The sequence below is a fragment of the Coregonus clupeaformis genome, chromosome 23 (genome assembly GCF_020615455.1).
Source record: "Coregonus clupeaformis isolate EN_2021a chromosome 23, ASM2061545v1, whole genome shotgun sequence".
Classification (NCBI taxonomy): Eukaryota; Metazoa; Chordata; class Actinopteri; order Salmoniformes; family Salmonidae; genus Coregonus; species Coregonus clupeaformis.
Genome location: NC_059214.1, coordinates 43,553,467 through 43,573,163, shown reverse-complemented (window position 1 = coordinate 43,573,163; position 19,697 = coordinate 43,553,467). Strand labels below are relative to the sequence as shown.

General features: G+C 44.4%; 1 protein-coding gene across 3 annotated transcripts in view; it reads left to right on the top strand.

The window, feature by feature from the left end:
- Positions 1–19,697, top strand: part of LOC121536515 (protein TFG-like) — a 57,923-nt gene that overhangs the window by 18,490 nt on the left and 19,736 nt on the right. For all 3 annotated transcript variants that reach the window (XM_045206712.1, XM_045206711.1, XM_045206710.1), the window contains exons 4-5: positions 12,396–12,542; positions 13,154–13,315. In XM_045206712.1, coding sequence (XP_045062647.1) covers positions 12,396–12,542; positions 13,154–13,315 — 309 coding nt within the window. The remainder of the gene's footprint in view (positions 1–12,395; positions 12,543–13,153; positions 13,316–19,697) is intronic.

Sequence of the window (19,697 nt, the reverse complement as noted above, 5' to 3'; positions counted from 1 at the left end):
GTGTCCAAAGCTCTATCCTCTATAATGAAATCCTCCCATCATGCATTTCAACTGAGCTTCATTTGTTGGACTTCCTGTAGTGTAGGACAGTGCTCATCTCTGTCTGTACTAGTCGTGGTCCAGGAGATGAGTGTTGGGTCACATCTCAAATTACACCCTGTTCCTCATTGAGTGCACTACTTCTAGCCAGAGCCACAGTCTTAATGTCATATGGTTTCTGTGTCAAACCAGAGTACTGTGGGGCTGCTCATGCCCCTGCTCTTTTTGGTACCCATTGATGGGCCATACTCTACCTCTACCTCTGTGCCTCTATACTCTACCTCTACCTCTGTGCCTCTATACTCTACCTCTCTTATGTGCCTCTATACTCTACCTCTACCTCTGTGCCTCTATACTCTACCTCTACCTCTGTGCCTCTATACTCTACCTCTGTGCCTCTATACTCTACCTCTACCTCTGTGCCTCTATACTCTACCTCTACCTCTGTGCCCATATACTCTCTCTTCTCTTTCTCACTCCCTCGCCCATTCAGCCCTCTGCACCACATTGGCCCTGTGATGTTTCTGTGGGGTGATTTAGCACCTATGTCCTTCCAGAGACGAGGCTCACATGAGGGGTGAACTGTGTTGTGCTATGGCAGCCTGTCTGCAGCCTGTATGGCCTCTATGGAGCAGCCTGTATGGCCTCTATGGAGCAGCCTGTCTGGCCTCTATGGAGCAGCCTGTATGGCCTCTATGGAGCAGCCTGTATGGCCTCTATGGAGCAGCCTGTATGGCCTCTATGGAGCAGCCTGTCTGGCCTCTATGGAGCAGCCTGTCTGGCCTCTATGGAGCAGCCTGTCTGGCCTCTATGGAGCAGCCTGTCTGGCCTCTATGGAGCAGCCTGTCTGGCCTCTATGGAGCAGCCTGTCTGGCCTCTATGGAGCAGCCTGTCTGGCCTCTATGGAGCAGCCTGTCTGGCCTCTATGGAGCAGCCTGTCTGGCCTCTATGGAGCAGCCTGTCTGGCCTCTATGGAGCAGCCTGTCTGGCCTCTATGGAGCAGCCTGGGACTCATTGAGCTGATACATGGTTCCCAAACGTTTTCACTCTGGCCCCCCTTCCAGCATTAGGGAACATCCCGAACTGTTCACACCCCTCTTGTTGGTGGAGAGAATTCTGCAGGTTTAAAGCTTATTTCCTGCATTTCTACACATTTTGCCATAGGGTGCAATGAGTATTTTGCCGTTTTAAAGCACATTTTCTTGCAATTCTATACATTTTGCCATGTCTAATGTGTATTCATGTCATATTTGAGTGACAAAAAATTTACAACAATATCTATGGGCTAAAAAACACACAAAAAATAAAATTGTTGACGGGCTAGTTGATCTGGACATTTCTGACAAGTTATAAATAGCTCTATAAGGTACAAGACAAAATGATGATACACTACCCAATTCCGTAATTGCACCTTGTGCATTCTACTATTTCAACTTTCAAGAGTACGTTTAAAGCCGCACTGAGTGCCTTTAAAAATACAAAAACAGGTCTCTCCAGAGATGTTCGATCGGGTTCAAGTCCAGGCTCTTGCTGGGCCACTCGAGGACATTCAGAGACTTGTCCCGAAGCCACTCCTGGGTTGTCTTGGCTGTGTGCTTAGGGTCGTTGTCCTGTTGGAAGGTGAACCTTCGCCCCAATCTGAGGTCCTGAGCGCTCTGGAGCAGGTTTTCATCAAGGATCTCTCTGTACTTTGCTCCGTTCATCTTTGCCTCGATCCTGACTAGTCTCCCAGTCCCTGCCGCTGAAAAACATCCCCACAGCATGATGCTGGTGCCAGGTTTCCTCCAGACGTGATGCTTGGCATTCAGGCCAAAGAGTTCATTCATGGTTTCCTCAGACCAGAGAATCTTGTTTCTCGTGGTCTGAGAGTCTTTATGTGCCTTTTGGCAAACTCCAAGCGGGCTGTCATGTGCCTTTTACTGAGGAGTGGCTTCCGTCTGGCCACTACCATAAAGGCCTGATTGGTGGAGTGCTGCAAAGATAGTTGTCCTTCTGGAAGGTTCTGCTATCTCCACAGAAGAACTCTAGAGCTCTGTCAGAGTGACCATCGGGTTCTTGGTCACCTCCCTGACTTTTTTTATTTTTTTTATTTCACCTTTATTTAACCAGGTAAGCCAGTTGAGAACAGGTTCTCATTTACAACTGCGACCTGGCCAAGATAAAGCAAAGCATTGCAATAAAAACAACACAGAGTTACATATGGGGTAAAAAACATAAAGTCAAAAATACAACAGAAAATATATATACAGTGTGTGCAAATGTAGCAAGTTATGGAGGTAAGGCAATAAATAGGCTATAGTGCAAAATAATTACAATAGTATTAACACTGGAATGCTAGATGTGCAAGAGATTATGTGCAAATAGAGATACTGGGGTGCAAAAGAGCAAAATAAATAACAATATAGGGATGAGGTAGTTGGGTGGGCTAATTTCAGATGGGCTGTGTACAGGTGCAGTGATCGGTAAGGTGCTCTGACAACTGATGCTTAACGTTAGTGAGGGAGATAAGTCTCCAGCTTCAGAGATTTTTGCAATTAGTTCCAGTCATTGGCAGCAGAGAACTGGAAGGAATGGCGGCCAAAGGAGGTGTTGGCTTTGGGAATGACCAGTGAGATATACCTGCTGGAGCGCAGACTACGGGTGGGTGCTGCTATGGTGACCAATGAGCTAAGCTATGCGGGGATTTGCCTAGCAGTGATTTATAGATGGCCTGGAGCCAGTGGGTTTGACGACGAACATGTAGTGAGGACCAGCCAACAAGAGCGTACAGGTCACAGTGGTGGGTAGTGTATGGGGCTTTGGAGACAAAACGGATGGCACTTTGATAGACTACATCCAATTTGCTGAGTAGAGTGTTGGAGGCTATTTTGTAAATGACATCGCCGAAGTCAAGGATCGGTAGGATAGTCAGTTTTACGAGGGCATGTTTGGCAGCATGAGTGAAGGAGGCTTTGTTGCGAAATAGGGAAGCCGATTCTAGATTTAACTTTGGATTGGAGATTCTTTATGTGAGTCTGGAAGGAGAGTTTACAGTCTAACCAGACACCTAGGTATTTGTAGTTGTCCACATACTCTAGGTCAGACCCGTCGAGAGTGGTGATTCTAGTCGGGTGGGCGGGTGCCAGCAGCGTTCGATTGAAAAGCATGCATTTAGTTTTACTAGTGTTTAAGAGCAGTTGGAGGCTACTGAAGGAGTGTTGTATGGCATTGAAGCTCGTTTGGAGGTTTGTTAACACAGTGTCCAATGAAGGGCCAGATGTATACAAAATGGTGTCGTCTGCGTAGAGGTGGATCTGAGAGTCACCAGCAGCAAGAGCGACATCATTGATATACACGGAGAAAAGTGTCGGCCCAAGAATTGAACCCTGTGGCACCCCCATAGAGACTGCCATAGGTCCAGACAACAGGCCCTCCGATTTGACACACTGAACTCTATCTGAGAAGTAGTTGGTGAACCAGGCGAGGCAGTCATTTGAGAAACCAAGGCTATTTAGTCTGCCAATAAGAATGCGGTGGTTGACAGAGTCGAAAGCCTTGGCCAGGTCGATGAAGACGGCTGCACAGTACTGTCTATTATCAATCGCGGTTATAATATCGCTTTAGGACCTTGAGCGTGGCTGAAGTGCACCCATGACCAGCTCGGAAACCGGATTGCATAGCGGAGAAGGTACGGTGGTATTCGAAATGGTCGGTGATCTGTTTGTTAACTTGGCTTTCAAATACTTTCGAAAGGCAGGGCAGGATGGATATAGGTCTGTAGCAGTTTGGATCTAGAGTGTCACCCCCTTTGAAGAGGGGGATGACCGCGGCAGCTTTCCAATCTCTGGGGATCTCAGACGTTATGAAAGAGAGGTTGAACAGACTAGTAATAGGGGTTGCGACAATTTCGGCGGCTAGTTTTAGAAAGAAAGGGTCCAGATTGTCTAGCCCAGCTGATTTGTAGGGGTCCAGATTTTGCAGCGCTTTCAAAACATCAGCTGTCTGAATTTGTGTGAAGGAGAAGCGGGGGGGCATGGGCAAGTTGCAGCGGAGGGTGCAGAGTTGGTGGCCGGGGTAGTGGTAGCCAGATGGAAAGCATGGCCAGCTGTAGCAAAATGCTTGTTGAAATTCTCGATTATTGTAGATTTATCGGTGGTGATAGTGTTTCCTAGCCTCAGTGCAGTGGGCAGCTGGGAGGAAGTGCTCTTATTCTCCATGGACTTTACAGTGTCCCAAAACTTTTTGGAGTTAGTGCTACAGGATGAAAATTTCTGTTTGAAAAAGTTAGCCTTTGCTTTCCTGACTGCTTGTGTATATTGGTTCCTAACTTCCCTGAAAAGTTGCATATCGAGGGGGCTATTTGATGCTAATGCAGTACGCCACAGGATGTTTTTGTGCTGGTCAAGGGCAGTCAAGTCTGAGGAGAACCAGGGGCTATATCGGTTCTTAGTTCTGTATTTTTTTAATGGGGCATGTTTATTTAAGATTGAGAGGAAATTACTTTTAAGGAACAACCAGGCATTCTCTACTGACGGAATGAGATCTATATCCATCCAGGATACCTGGGCCAGGTCAATTAGGAAGGCCTGCTCGCTAAAGTGTTTTAGGGAGCGTTTGACAGTGATGAGGGGTGGTCGTTTGACCGCGGACCCGTTACGGACGCAGGCAATAAGGCAGTGATCGCTGAGATCCTGGTTGAAGACAGCTGAGGTGTATTTAGAGGGTATGTTAGTCAGGATGATATCTATGAGGGTACCCATGTTTACGGATTTAGGGTTGTACCTGGTAGGTTCGTTGATAATTTGCGTGAGGTTGAGGGCATCTAGTTTGGATTGTAGGATGGCTGGGGGATTAAGCATATCCCAATTTAGGTCACCAAGCAGTACGAACTCTGAGGATAAATGGGGGCAATCAATTCACATATGGTGTCCAGGGCACAGCTGGGGGCTGAGGGGGTCTGTAGCAAGCGGCAACAGTGAGAGACTTATTTCTGGAAAGGTGGATTTTTAGAAGTAGAAGCTCAAACTGTTTGGGCACAGACCTGGATAGTATGATAGAGCTCTGCAGGCTATCTCTACAGTAGATTGCAACTCCACCCCCTTTGGCAGTTCTATCTAGACGGAAAATGTTATAGTTGGGGATGGAAATTTCAGAATTTTTGGTGGCCTTCCTGAGCCAGGATTCAGACCCTGCTAGAACATCAGGGTTGGCGGAGTGTGCTAATGCAGTGAATAACTCAAACTTAGGAAGTAGACTTCTGATATTTATGTGCAAGAAACCAAGACTTTTGCGATTACAGAAGTCAGCAAATGATAGCGCCTGGGGAGTAGGAGTGATACTGAGGGCTGCAGGGCCTGGGTTAGCCTTTACGTCACCAGAGGAACAGAGGAGGACTAGAATAAGGATACGGCTAAAGGCTTTAAGAACTGGTCTTCTAGTGCGTTGGGTACATAGAATAAAGGGGGCAGATTTCCGGGTGTTGTAGAAAAGATTCAGGGCATTATGTACAGACAAGGATATGGAAGGATATGAGTAAAGTGGAGGTAAACCTAAGCGTTGGGTAACAATGAAAGAGATAGCATCACTGGAGGCATCAATTGAGTCGGTCTCCGCGTGTATGGGGGGTGGGACAAAGGAGCTATCTAAGGCAGGTTTAGCTGGGCTGGGGGATCTACAGTGAAATAGTACAATTAGAAATAACCGAAACAACAATAAGCTAACCATGTTTGGGCTGAGGCTAAACATAAACAGGATGTAGTACCGTAAAAAGGAACAGTCCAGCAGACATCAGCTGTATAGCTGAGTTATCATAAGGTCCGGTGAACAGCAATAGGATAGTTCGGAGGCTGCTAAAGCACTAGCGAGTAAGAGGCCACGGCTAGCGTGTGCTAGCGGGCCGGGGCTAGCAGATGGAATCTTCGTGGTCGACGTCGTAACCACATCAGACGATTTCGTCGGCAGACCAGTCGTGTAGGATCGGCGGGGCTCCGTGTCAACACTAGGTGGTCCCGTCCGGTTGACAGAGAGGTAGATAGCCGGAGATGGGCCTAGCTCAGGATGATTAGCCAGACCACAGCGTCCATTTTGTTGCAGCTAGCTGGTAGCGATGAATCCGGAGTTAAAGGTCCAGTGATTCAGTGATTCCGGCAGAAAAACTGATATGTTCTGGGTCGATAACGCGCTGTGCAGACTGGCCGAATATCCGGTGATTAATGTCCAGTGATTAAATTAATCCCGCAGAAAAAAAAATCCAATGTTCTGGGTGAAATACCGCTAACTGTGGCTAATAGCAAGTAGCTAGTTAGCTGGCTAGCTAGTTTCAACTGGAGATTCTAGATAAAAGGTAAGTCAATAATAGAATCCGTTCCACATTGAGTGAGGCGGGTTGCAGGAAAGTATATTTTGTAGAAGGATGAAAAGTCTGATAGGGAAATATGTACGAAAAATACAAAAAAGCAGGGTATTTACAGGCTATTTACAGACACACGACAAAAACAGAACTGCACTACTACGCCATCTTGGAAGGCCCTTCTCCCCCGATTGCTCAGTTTTGCCGGGCGGCCAGCTCTAGGACGAGTCTTGGTGGTTCCAAACTTCTTCCATTTAAGAATGATGGAGGTCGCTGTGTTTTTGGGGACCTTCAATGCTGCAGACATTTTCTGGTACCCTTCCCCAGATCTGTGCCTCGACACAATCCTGTCTCGGAGCTCTACGGACAATTCCTATGACCTCATGGCTTGATTTTTGCTCTGACATGCACTGTCAACTGTGGGACCTTATATAGACAGGTGTGTGCCTTTCCAAATCATGTCCAATCAATTGAATTTACCACAGCTGGACTCCAATCAAGTTGTGGAAACATCTCAAGGATGATCAATGTAAACAGGATGCACCTGATCTCAATTTAGAGTCTCATAGCAAAGGGTCTGAATACTTATGTAAATAAGGTATTTCTGTTTTTTATTTCTAATGAATTTTTACAAAATTCTAAAAACCTGTTTTCGCTTTGTCATTTTGGGGTATCGTGTGTAGATTTCTGAGGAAAATGTTTTATTTAATCCATTTTAGAATAAGGCTGTAACGTAACAAAATGTGGAAAAAGGGAAGGGGTCTGAATACTTTCCGAGTGCGCTGTACACACACTCACAATGTCTCATTCATTCTCTAACCCACACACACAGCACTATCAGCATTTCCAGACCCAGTGAGCAGCAGCGCTGGACTCCTACGTCACTGTAGCCACTGTTAGCACTGTTCATCACTCTGTGTCAAGCATAATAGCTTTAGTTTATTTCTCCTACCTTGTATAATGGCTAATGGCCATACAGTATATACCTGTATCACTGCTTGCTGCCCGTTGTCTTTCCTGGTTCCTCTCCTCTATGGAAAACAACTATTTCACCTCTTGAATAATCTAGTACTTCCCAGTAATTTGGCATTCAACCCACGCTCATTGACCTTGACCTGTGTCTGTTCTAACCTGTTGAACCACATCTGACCTCATGCCAAGATCAGAGTAGTTAATTTAGGGGCTTTCCTAAGAACACTTCAACTATATATTACAGATAGTTTATCTAACAGCTGTATAGTGCTGGTATTTCATGGTGACATGAATCCATATTTTTCTGTGCTGTGTGGTTTGACATCTGACCCTATGTAGTGGTGGTATTTCATGGTGACATGACTGTGCTGTGTGGTTTGACCTCTGACCCTGTGTTTTGGTGGTGGTACCAGGGAACTACTACTCCTCTATGAGCCTGCAGGTGTCTGGGGCGCCATGTCCAGGAAACTGCCCTAGTGTCTGTCTGTCTTTCCTTCCGTCTGTCTGTCCGGCTACGGTCTAACCCCTTATGACCCACCACTAACAGGACAGGTGCACGGCATAAACACACACCTAAATAACCGAATACATGGACAGTTATGTGAGAGATTGAGTGTGTGGATGTTGCAGAGGGTTGGTGTGTCCAAACTATAGGATTCCTCACTGGCCAGCTTACAGACATCTCCCACACTGGGAATCTGTGCTTCCAACCACGCTGGGAATTCTCGGAATACCCCTCCCCCTTCCTCTCCAAACACACCTACAGGGATGCTGATTTATTGGACTGCAAAAGTGTGTTTGTGTAACAAAAATGATGTGTTTACTAAAGACAATGACATATGTAGATGGTATAGTGTGTTTGTGATTTTAAAGGGAAAGCGTTGTGAGAGAGAGGGGTGAGACTAATAGTAATAATGATTGTTGGTTTGTTCGGGTGCCATGTTGTTCCTGGCTCCTTAGCTGAACATCACGGTCTGCTAATCCTACTTACCCTGAACAAGCCAGCTGCTCTGCTCCTAACTCGTTTGATTTGGTCTGGGCACCACCAACCAGTCTGGTTTCACCTGGTTTTCTTCTAGTCTGGAATGGACTGTGCCAATAGGCCCTACAGACTGTTAACTCACGCAGGACCAAAATAAATGTACATCTCTGTACAGAGTTTAGGACTCATCTGTTACAGTGATCAGGAGGACTGTCTGGGAGAGATCACTGTATCCTATGGCTCTGGGGTGCTGCAGTGTGGATGGAGACAGATGGCTTGTAGAATTGGTCCTCACCCTCACCTCCCTCTCCCACATATTGAAGTTCCATAGCGCTACGTATTTTAAATGTAATGATGTTGATTTAGTCTCACACTCTTTCTTCTTCTCACTCTTCCCCCAATAACCCCTCTCTCTTTCTTTCTCTCTCTCTCTCTGCTCTCTCTTCTCTCGCTTTCTCTCTCCCTCTCTCGCTTTCTCTCCCCCTCTCTCGCTTTCTTTCTCTCTCGCGTTCTCTCGCTTTCTCTTTCTCTCACGTTCTCTCGCTTTCTCTTGCTGTGTGTGTCTCTCTTGCTCTCTCTCTCTCAATTCAATTCAATGGCAACGTGCCACAAATCTTGCTGCTGTGATTGCATACTGTGGTATTTCGCCTAACATATAGGGGAGTTTATCAATGTTTGATTTGTTTTCAAATTCTTTGTGGGTCTGTGTGATCTGTGGGAAATACACTGAACAAAAATGTAAACGCAACATGCAATGATTTTACTGAGTTACAGTTCATATAAGGAAGTCAGTCAATTTAAATCAAATCAAGTTTTATTTATACAGAATCAAGCTTTATTTATACAGCACATTTCAGACATGGAATGCAACACAATGTGCTTCACAGGAAAAAACTATGAAAAACTATGAAATATTTATTACACAACAAGATAAAAAACAAAACAATAAGAACTGAATGACTAAAAAGCACCCTGAGGAAAAGCAAAGCTAAAAAGGTGTGTTTTAAGATCTCTTTAAAAAATGTCCACAGTTTCAGCCCCATCAGGTTCTCTGGCAGACTATTCCAGAAGCTGGGGGCATAATAACTCAAGGCTGCCTCTCCATGCCTCTTTGATTAAATTCATTAGGCCCTAATATATGGATTTCACATGACTAGGAATACAGATATGCATCTGTTGGTCACAGATACCTTAAAAAAAATAGGTAGGGGCGTGGATCAGAAAACTAGTCAGTGACCACCATTTGCCTCATGCAGCGCGACACATCTCCTTTGCATAAAGTTGATCAGGCTGTTGATTATTACCTGTGGAATGATGTCCCACTCCTCTTAAATGGCTGTGCGAAGTTGCTGGATATTGGCGGGAACTGGAACACGCTGTCGTACACGTCAATCCAGAGCATCCCAAACATGCTCAATGGGGGACATGTCTGGTGAGTATGCAGGCCATGGCCAAGAACTGGGACATTTTCAGCTTCCAGGAATTGTGTACAGATCCTTGCGACATGGGGCCGTGCATTACCATGCTGAAACATGAGGTGATGGCGGCAGATGAATGTCACGACAATGGGACTCAGGATCTCGTCACGGTATCTTTGTGCATTCAAATTGCCATCGATAAAATTATGTTCATTGTGTGTAACTTATGCCTGCCCATACCCTAACCCCACCGCCACCATGAGGCACTCTGTTCACAACGTTGACATCAGCAAACCACTCTGCTCGGTACAGTTGAAACCGGTATTCATCCGTGAAGAGCACACTTCTCCAGTGTGCCAGTGGCCATCGAAGGTGAGCATTTGCTCACTGAAGTCAGTTACGACGCCGAACTGCAGTCAGGTTAAGACCCTGGTGAGGACAACAAGCATGCAGATGAGCTTCCCTGAGACAGTTTCAGACAGTGTGTGCAGAAATTCTTCAGTTCTGCAAACCCACAGTTTCATTTTTTTAGCTGTCCGGGTGGCTGTTCTCAGACGATCCAGCAGGTGAAGAAGCAGGATGTGGAGGTCCTGGGCTGGCAAGGTTACACGTGGTCTGCGGTTGTGAGGCCGTTTGGACGTACTGCCAAATTCTCTAAAACAACGTTGGAGGTCGGCTTATGGTAGAGAAATGAACATTCAATTATCTGGCAACAGCTCTGGTCGACATTTCTGCAGTCAGCATGCCAATTGCACACTCCCTCAAAACTTGATACATTTTGTGGCATTGTGTTGTGTGACAAAACTGCACATTTTATATCAATGATGTCGTTCTTGCTGCTGGTGACTCTCAGATCCACCTCTACGCAGACGACACCATTTTGTATACATCTGGCCCTTCATTGTTAACAAACCTCCAAAAGAGCTTCAATGCCATACAACACTCCTTCCATAGCCTCCAACTGCTCTTAAACGCTAGTAAAACTAAATGCATGCTCTTCAATCGAACGCTGCTTGCACCCGCCCGCCCGACTAGAATCACTACTCCCGGCGGGTCTGACTTAGAATATGTGGACAACTACAAATACCTAGGTGTCTGGTTAGACCGTAAACTCTCCTTCCAGACTCACATTAAGCATCTCCAATCCAAAGTTAAATCTAGACTCAGCTTCCTATTTCGCAACAAAGCCTCCTTCACTCATGCTGCCAAACATGCCCTCGTAAAACTGACTATCCTACCGATCCTTGACTTTGGCAATGTCATTTACAAAATAGCCTCCAACACTCTACTCAGCAAATTGGATGTAGTCTATCATAGTGCCATCCGTTTTGTCACCAAAGCCCCATATACTACCCACCATTGTGACCTGTACACTCTCGTTGGCTGGCCCTCACTACATATTAGTCGCCAAACCCACTGGCTCCAGGTCATCTATAAATCACTGCTAGGCAAATCCCTGCCTTATCTTAGCTCATTGGTCACCATAGCAACACCCACCCGTAGTATGCGCTCCAGCAGGTACAGTGGGGAAAAAAAGTATTTAGTCAGCCACCAATTGTGCAAGTTCTCCCACTTAAAAAGATGAGAGAGGCCTGTAATTTTCATCATAGGTACACGTCAACTATGACAGACAAAATGAGAAAAAAAATCCAGCCAACAAAGGGTATATAACAATTTTTAATAAATTCATTAAAAATCCTACAATGTGATTTTCTGGAGAAAAAAAATCTCAATTTGTCTGTCATAGTTGACGTGTACCTATGATGAAAATTACAGGCCTCTCTCATCTTTTTAAGTGGGAGAACTTGCACAATTGGTGGCTGACTAAATACTTTTTTTTCCCCACTGTATATCTCACTGGTCCTCCCCAAAGCCAACACCTCCTTTGGCTCTCTTTCCTTCTAGTTCTCTGCTGCCAATGACTGGAACGAACTGCAAAAATCTCTGTAGATGGAGACTCTTATCTCCCTCACTAACTTTAAGCATCAGTTGTCAGAGCAGTTTACCGATCACCGATCACTGCACACATATTGTTATTTATTTAGCTCATTTGCACCCCAGTATCTCTATTTGCACATCATCTTCTGCACATCTATCACTCCAGTGTTAATACTAAATTGTAATTATTTTGCACTATGGCGTATTTATTGCCTAACCTCCATAACTTACTACATTTGCACACACTGTATATAGATTTTCTATTGTGTTTTTGACTGTATGTTTTGTTTATTCCATATGTAACTCTGTGTTGTTGTTGTTGTTGTTATCGCACTGATTTGCTTTATCTTGGCCAGGTCGCAGTTGTAAATGAGAACTTGTTCTCAACTGGCTTAACTGGTTAAATAAAGGTTAAATAAATAAATAAAATAAAATAAATACATTTTAGAGTGGCCTTTTATTGTCCCCAGCACAAGGTGCACCTGTGTAATGATCATGTTGTTTAATCAGCTTCTTGATATGTCACACCTGTCAGGTGGATGGATTGTCTTGGCAAAGAAGAAATGCTCACTAACAGGGATATAAACAAATTTGTGCACAAAATGTAAGATAAATAATGTTTTTGTGCATATAATAAATTTCAGGGATTTTTGTTCAGTGTATGCATCTCTAATGTGGTCATCTGTTTCTCTCCTCTCTCTTCTCACCCCCCCCACAGTGAATGGTCAGCCGAGACCTCTGGAGTCCAGTCAGGTGAAGTACCTGCGTAGGGAGCTCATTGAGCTCAGGAACAAAGTCAACGGTCTCTTGGAAAGTCTGGAGTCCCCCTCAGAACCTGGCCTGGCTGTCTCCGCACCAGACAGGGGTACGTACTCATACCCACACCCATCTACCTCTATCTGTTTGCGAGTGTGAAGTGTGTTTTAAATAATTTTATTATATACAGACATGCACACGTCTCGCATATTTCTTCTATAACTTTAATATTGTTCTATAACTTTATGAAGTACACACAGATACAGTCTGGGTGTTTTTATTAGTTCATAAACCCTCTCTGTAACTTCACTAATTAGCCCTGAAAAAGGTGGTTTGTCCTCCTTCCAAAACATCCCTCTTTCCAAAACCATCCATTGGTTCTAATCCAGTGGACCAATCACATTCCACGTCAGGGGCGTTTTCACAGCATGCCTTGCATCAATGTTGTTACCTAGCTGGCTTGTGGCGACAGCAACAGATGGATTAGTTTTTTCCAAGGCGCAGAGGACAGAAGTGTTTCCTTTTGCGTGTTTATGCCCCTAACCCGGGATAAGCCCCACCTATGCAATGAGTTGATGATAAACGATAATGGAACGTTCTGCTTATTTGCATATTTGTATTTTTTGTGATTGTGTGTATATGGGTGTGTTGACACGCGTCTCTCTCGCCCTTCTCCTCCCTCCCTCCCTCCCCCTCCCATCCACTCCCTCTCTCCTCCAGACTCAGTGGATGTGCGTGAGGGGAGGTCGGTGGCAGCGGTGAAGCAGGCCCCAGTCCCAGTCAGTGCGGCCAGCATGTTGGCCTTCGACCCCCTGAAGAACCAGGACGAGGTCAGCAAGAACGTCATCTCCGCCTTCGGCCTGAGTGAGAACCATGTCCCAGGTAAGGCCCGTCCATCGTTGCCGTGCTATTTCTTTCTGTTGCTTTGTTTGTATTTTTATACAGTCTTCTGACTGTGTTGTTGTCACAGACCTTATCCTCACTCCCCATCCTGTTTGACATTACCCATTTCTCTCTCTCTCTCTCTGTCCCTCTCTCTGTCTCTCTCTCGCTCTCTCTGTCGCTCTATCTCTATCTCTCTCTCTCTCTCAATTCAATTCAAGGGGCTTTATTGGCATGGGAAACATATGTTTACATTGCCAAAACAAGTGAAATGGATAAACAAAAGTGAAATAAACAATAAAAAGTTAAAAGTAACCATTACACTCACGCAAGTTCCAAAATAATAAAGAGATTTCAAATGTCATATTATGTCTATATACAGTGTTGTAACAATGTGCAAATAGTTAAAGTACAAAAGGGAAAATAAATAAACATAAAGATGGGTTGTATTTACAATGGTTTCTGTTCTTCACTGGTTGCCCTTTTCTTGTGGCAACAGGTCACAAATCTTGCTGCTGTGATTGCACACTGTGGTATTTCACCTAACCGATATGGGAGTTTATCAAAATTGGATTTGTTTTCTAATTCTTTGTGGGTCTGTGTAATCTGAGGGAAATATGTGTCTCTAATGTGGTCATACATTTGGCAGGAGGTTAGGAAGTGCAGCTCAGTTTCCACCTAATTCTGTGGGCAGTGTGCACATAGCCTGTCTGCTCTTGAGAGCCAGGTCTGCCTACGGTGACCTTTCTCAATGGCAAGGCTATGCTCACTGAGTCTGTACATAGTCAAAGCTTTCTTCAGTTTTGGGTCAGTCACAGCGGTCAGGTGTTCTGCCACTGTGTACTCTCTGTTTAGGGCCAAATAGCATTCTAGTTTGCTCTGTTTTTTTTGTTAATTCTTTCCAATGTGTCAAGTAATTATATTTTTGTTTTCTCATGATATGGTTGGGTCTAATTGTGTTGCTGTCCTGGGGCTCTCTTTGTGTTTGTGAACAGAGCCCCAGGACCAGCTTGCTTAGGGGACTCTTCTCCAGGTTAATCTCTCTGTAAGTGATGGCTTTGTTATGGAAGGTTTGGGAATCGCTTCCTTTTAGGTGGTTGTAGAATTTAACGGCTTTTGATTATTAGCGGGTATCGGCCTAATTCTGTTCTGCATGCATTATTTGGTGTTTTACGTTGTACACAGAGGATATTTTTGCAGAATTCTGCATGCAGAGTCTCAATTAGGTGTTTGTCCCATTTTGTAAATTCTTGGTTGGTGAGCGGACCCCAGACCTCACAAACATAAAGAGCAATGGGTTCTATAACTGATTCAAGTATTTTTAACCAGATCCTAATTGGTATGTCAAATTTTATGTTCCTTTTGATGGCATAGAAGGCCCTTCTTGCCTTCTTTCTCAGATCGTTTTTTGTGTGCTCTAGGGCAACGGTGTCTAGATGGAATTTGTATTTGTGGTCCTCGCAACTGGACCTTTCTTGGAACACCATTATTTTTGTCTTACTGAGATTTACTGTCAGGGCCAACGTCTGACAGAATCTGTGCGGAAGGTCTAGGTGCTGCTGTAGGCCCTCCTTGGTTGGGGACAGAAGCACCAGATCATCAGCAAACAGATGACATTTGATTTCAGATTCTAGTAGGGTGAGGCTGGGTGCTGCAGACTGTTCTAGTGCCCTTGCCAATTTGTTTATATATACATTGGGGAGAACAAGTATTTGATACACTGCCGATTTTGCAGGTTTTCCTACTTACAAAGCATGTAGAGGTCTGTAATTTTTATCATAGGTACACTTCAACTGTGAGAGACGGATGTGTTATTTTAGTGTTCCCTTTATTTTTTTGAGTAGTGTATATATATGTTGAAGAGGGTGGGGTTTAAGCTGCATCCCTGTCTCACCCCAAACCCCTGTGGAAAGAAATGTGTGTGTTTTTTGCTAATTTCACTGCACACTTGTTGTTTGTGTACATGGATTTCATAATGTCGTATGTTTTTCCCCCAACACCACTTTCCATCAATTTGTATAGCAGACCCTCATGCCAAATTGAGTCAAAAGCTTTTTTGAAGTCAACAAAGCATGAGAAGACTTTGACTTTGGTTTGTTTGTTTGTTTGTTTGTCAATTAGGGTGTGCAGGGTGAATACGTACGGTAATTTGGTAAAAAGCCAATTTGACATTTGCTCAGTACATTGTTTTCACTGAGGAAATGTACAAGTCTGCTGTTAATGATAATGCAGAGGATTTTCCCAAGGTTGCTGTTGATGCATATCCCACGGTAGTTATTGTGGTCAAATTTGTCTCCACTTTTGTGGATTGGGGTCATCAGTCCTTGGTTCCAAATATTGGGGAAGATGCCAGAGCTGAGGATGATGTTAAAGAGTTTAAGTATAGCCAATTGGAATTTGTGGTCTGTATATTTTATCATTTCATTGAGGATACCATCAACACCACAGGCCTTTTTGGGTTGGAGGGTTTGTATTTTGTCCTGTAGTTCATTCAATGTAATTGGAGAATCCAGTGGGTCCTGGTAGTCTTTAATAGCTGATTCTAAGATTTGTGATTGATCATTTATGTTTTTTCTGTTTGTTCTCTGTTATAGAGCCAAAAAGATTGGAGAAGTGGTTTATCCACACATCTCTGTTTTGGATAGATAGCTCTTCGTGTTGTTGTTTGTTTAGTGTGTTCCAATTTTCCCAGAAGTGGTTAGAGTCTATGGATTCTTCAATTACATTGAGCTGATTTCTGACGTGCTGTTCCTTCTTTTTCCATAGTGTATTTCTGTATTGTTTTAGTGATTTACCATAGTGATGGCGTAGACTCAGGTTTTCTGGGTCTCCATGTTTTTGGTTGGATAGTTTTCTCAATTTCTTTCTTAGGTTTTTGTGTTCTTCATCAATCTATTTGTCATTGTTGTTCATTTTCTTAGGTTGTCTGCTTGAATTTTTTTGATTTGATATGGAAGCTGAAAGGTCAAATATACTGTTTAGGCTTTCTACTGCCAAGTTTACACCTTCACTATTACAGTGAAATGTTTTGTCCAGGAAGTTGTCTAAAAGCGATTGAATTTGTTGTTGCCTAATAGTTTTTTGGTAGGTTTCTACACTACTTTCCTTCCATCTATAGCATTTCTTAATATTGTGCAGTTCCTTTGGCTTTGATGCCTCATGATTTGAGTATTGCTCTGTTCAGGTAGACAGTGATTTTGCTGTGATCTGATAGGGGTGTTAGTGGGCTGACTGTGAACGATCTGAGAGACTCTGGGTTGAGGTCAGTGATAAAGTCATCTACAGTACTACTGCCAAGGGATGAGCTGTAGGTGTACCTACCATAGGAGTCTCCTCGAAGCCTACCATTGACTATGTACAGACCCAGCGTGCGACAGAGGTGCAGGAGTTGTGACCCATTTTTGTTGGTTGTTTTGTCATAGTTGTGTCTAGGGGGACATATTTGGGAGGGAATACTGTCACCTCCAGGTAGGTGTTTGTTCCCCTGTGTGCTGAGAGTGTCAGGTTCTTGTCCAGTTCTGGCATTTAGGTGGCCACGGACTAGTACATGTCCCTTGGCCTGGAAATGGTTGATCTCCCCCTCTAGAATGGAGAAGCTGTCATCGTTAAAGTATCGGTATTTTATTGGGGGGATATAGGTAGCACACATGAGGACATTTTTCTCTGTTGAGATCATTTCCTTATTCATTTCTAGCCAGATGGAAAATGTTCCTGTTTTGACTAATTTAATAGAGTGGGTTAGGTCTGCTCTATACCAAATTAGCATACCCCCTGAGTCTCTTCCCGGTTTCAAACCTGGTAATTTGGTGGATGGGGACTACCAACTCTCTGTAACCTAGAGGGCAACCAGTGGGTCCGTCTCCTCTATACTATTTTTCTTGTAAGATGACAATATCTGTATTTCCAATATCTTTGAAGTCTGGGTTTTTTGCTCTTTAGGCCAAAGGCAGATTACCTCAGACCTTGTGTATTCCAGGATGAGATAGTAAAAGCTTTGTGTTCCATAGTGTCTAGTGTTGTTTTCGTGTGGTTTAGGCCCGGACCATTACAGTAGGTGTGAGCAGAGCATGTTGAGCATCTGTAAAATACCTCTTTGTTTGCAGGATGGCTTGGGGGTGGTGCATTAGTGGGGGTTGGGCCTGTTGCTCTGCTCACGGCCTGGGCATATAGTTGAAGTCGGAAGTTTACATACACTTAGGTTGGAGTTATTAAAACTCATTTTTCAACCACTCCACAATATTCTTGTTAACAAACTATAGTTTTGGCAAGTCTGTTAGGACATCTACTTTGTGCATGACACAAGTAATTTTTCCAACAATTGTTTACAGACAGATTATTTCACTTATAATTCCCTGTAGCACAATTCCAGTGGGTCAGAAGTTTACATACACTAAGTTGACTGTGCCTTTAAACAGCTTGGAAAATTCCAGAAAATGATGTCATGGCTTTAGAAGCTAATTGATATCATTTGAGTCAATTGGAGGTATACCTGTGGATGTATTTCAAGGCCTACCTTCAAACTCAGTGCCTCTTTGCTTGACATCATGGGAAAATCAAAAGAAATCAGCCAAGACCTCAGAAAAAAACAGTACACCTCCACAAGTCTGGTTCATCCTTGGGAGCAATTTCCAAATGCCTGAAGGTACCACGTTCATCTGTACAAACAATAGTACGCAAGTATAAACACCATGGGACCACGCAGCCGTCATACCGCTCAGGAAGGAGACGCGTTCTGTCTCCTAGAGATTAACGTACTTTGGTGCGAAAAGTGCAAATCAATACCAGAACAGCAGCAAAGGACCTTGTGAAGATGCTGGAGGAAACAGGTACAAAAGTATCTATATTCGCAGTAAAACCAGTCCTATATAGACATAACCTGAAAGGCCGCTCAGCAAGGAAGAAGCCACAGCTCCAAAACCACCATAAAAAAGCCAGACTACGGTTTGCAACTGCACATGGGGACAAATATCGTACTTTTTGGAGAAATGTCCTCTGGTCATATGAAACAAAAATAGAACTGTTTGGCCATAAGGACCATCGTTATGTTTGGAGGAAAAAGGGGACTGCTTGCAAGCCGAAGAACACTATCCCAACCGTGAAGCACGGGGTTGGCATTATCATGTTGTGCGGGTGCTTTGCTGCAGGAGGGACTGGTGCACTTCACAAAATACATGGCATCATGAGGAAGGAAAATTATGTGGATATATTGAAGCAACGTCTCAAGACATCAGTCAGGAAGTTAAAGCTTGGTCGCAAATGGGTCTTCCAAATGCACAATGACCCCAAGCATACTTCCAAATTTGTGGCAAAATGGCTTAAGGACAACAAAGTCAAGGTATTGGAGTGGCCATCACAAAGCCCTGACCTCAATCCTATAGAACATTTGTGGGCAGAACTGAAAAAGCATGTGCAAGCAAGGCCTACATACCTGACTCAGTTACACCAGCTCTGTCAGGAGGAATGGGCCAAAATTCACCCAACTTATTGTGGGAAGCTTGTGCAAGGCTACCTGAAACGTTTGACCCAAGTTAAACAATTGAAAGGCAATGCTACCAAGTACTAATTGAGTGTATGTAAACTTCTGACCCACTGGGAATGTGATGAAAGAAATAAAAGCTGAAATAAATCATTCTCTCTACTATTATTCTGACATTTCACATTCTTAAAATAAAGTGGTGATCCTAACTGACCTAAGACCGGGAAGTTTACTAGGATTAAATTTCAGGAATTGTGAAAAACTGAGTTAAAATGTATTTGGCTAAGGTGTATGTAAACTTCTGACTTCAACTGTATGTGCGGGTGTCATGTTGAGGTCCTTGCTGCAGGGGCGGTGGGCATGGGGGGGCAGAAGGGGCATAGGTCTGATCTGGGGGGGCCTATATAGGGTGTGGCCAGGGTTTGTTTGGGGTGGTCTCAGCTGGTTTGGGTGTGGCTGGTGAAGCTGTGGTCTGGGTGTAGGTCCTCTTGGCGTGGGTTCTCTCGGTGCAGGTCCTTCGGGAGGGGGTCTTGCAGGTCTGGGAGGGTGTCTAACTGGTCTGGGTGAGGTGTTCGTTGCTCTGTTGCTCCTGTGTGAGGTGCTGAGGCTGCGGTTGAGGGTGACATCCTTCAGGGTCCTGGCAAAAGTTGGGATTGCTGCCTTGTAGAGGTGGACCTGGTCGTAAAGGCTGTTCAAGTCCAGGGTGGAGTGGTGGGCCAGGTAGACATTAGGATTTGAGTCACAGTCCCGGGAAATGCTTGGGTTCACCCGCAGTATGGTGGCAAGGGGAATGTATTTTGGTGGTAGCAGGGTGGCGATAACCACGTTGGGGGAAGTGGAAGAAGCTTTTAATCACTCCCTTGAGTGTGCTCTCTCTTTGATCCCATAGAAGTCCTGCTGGAACTG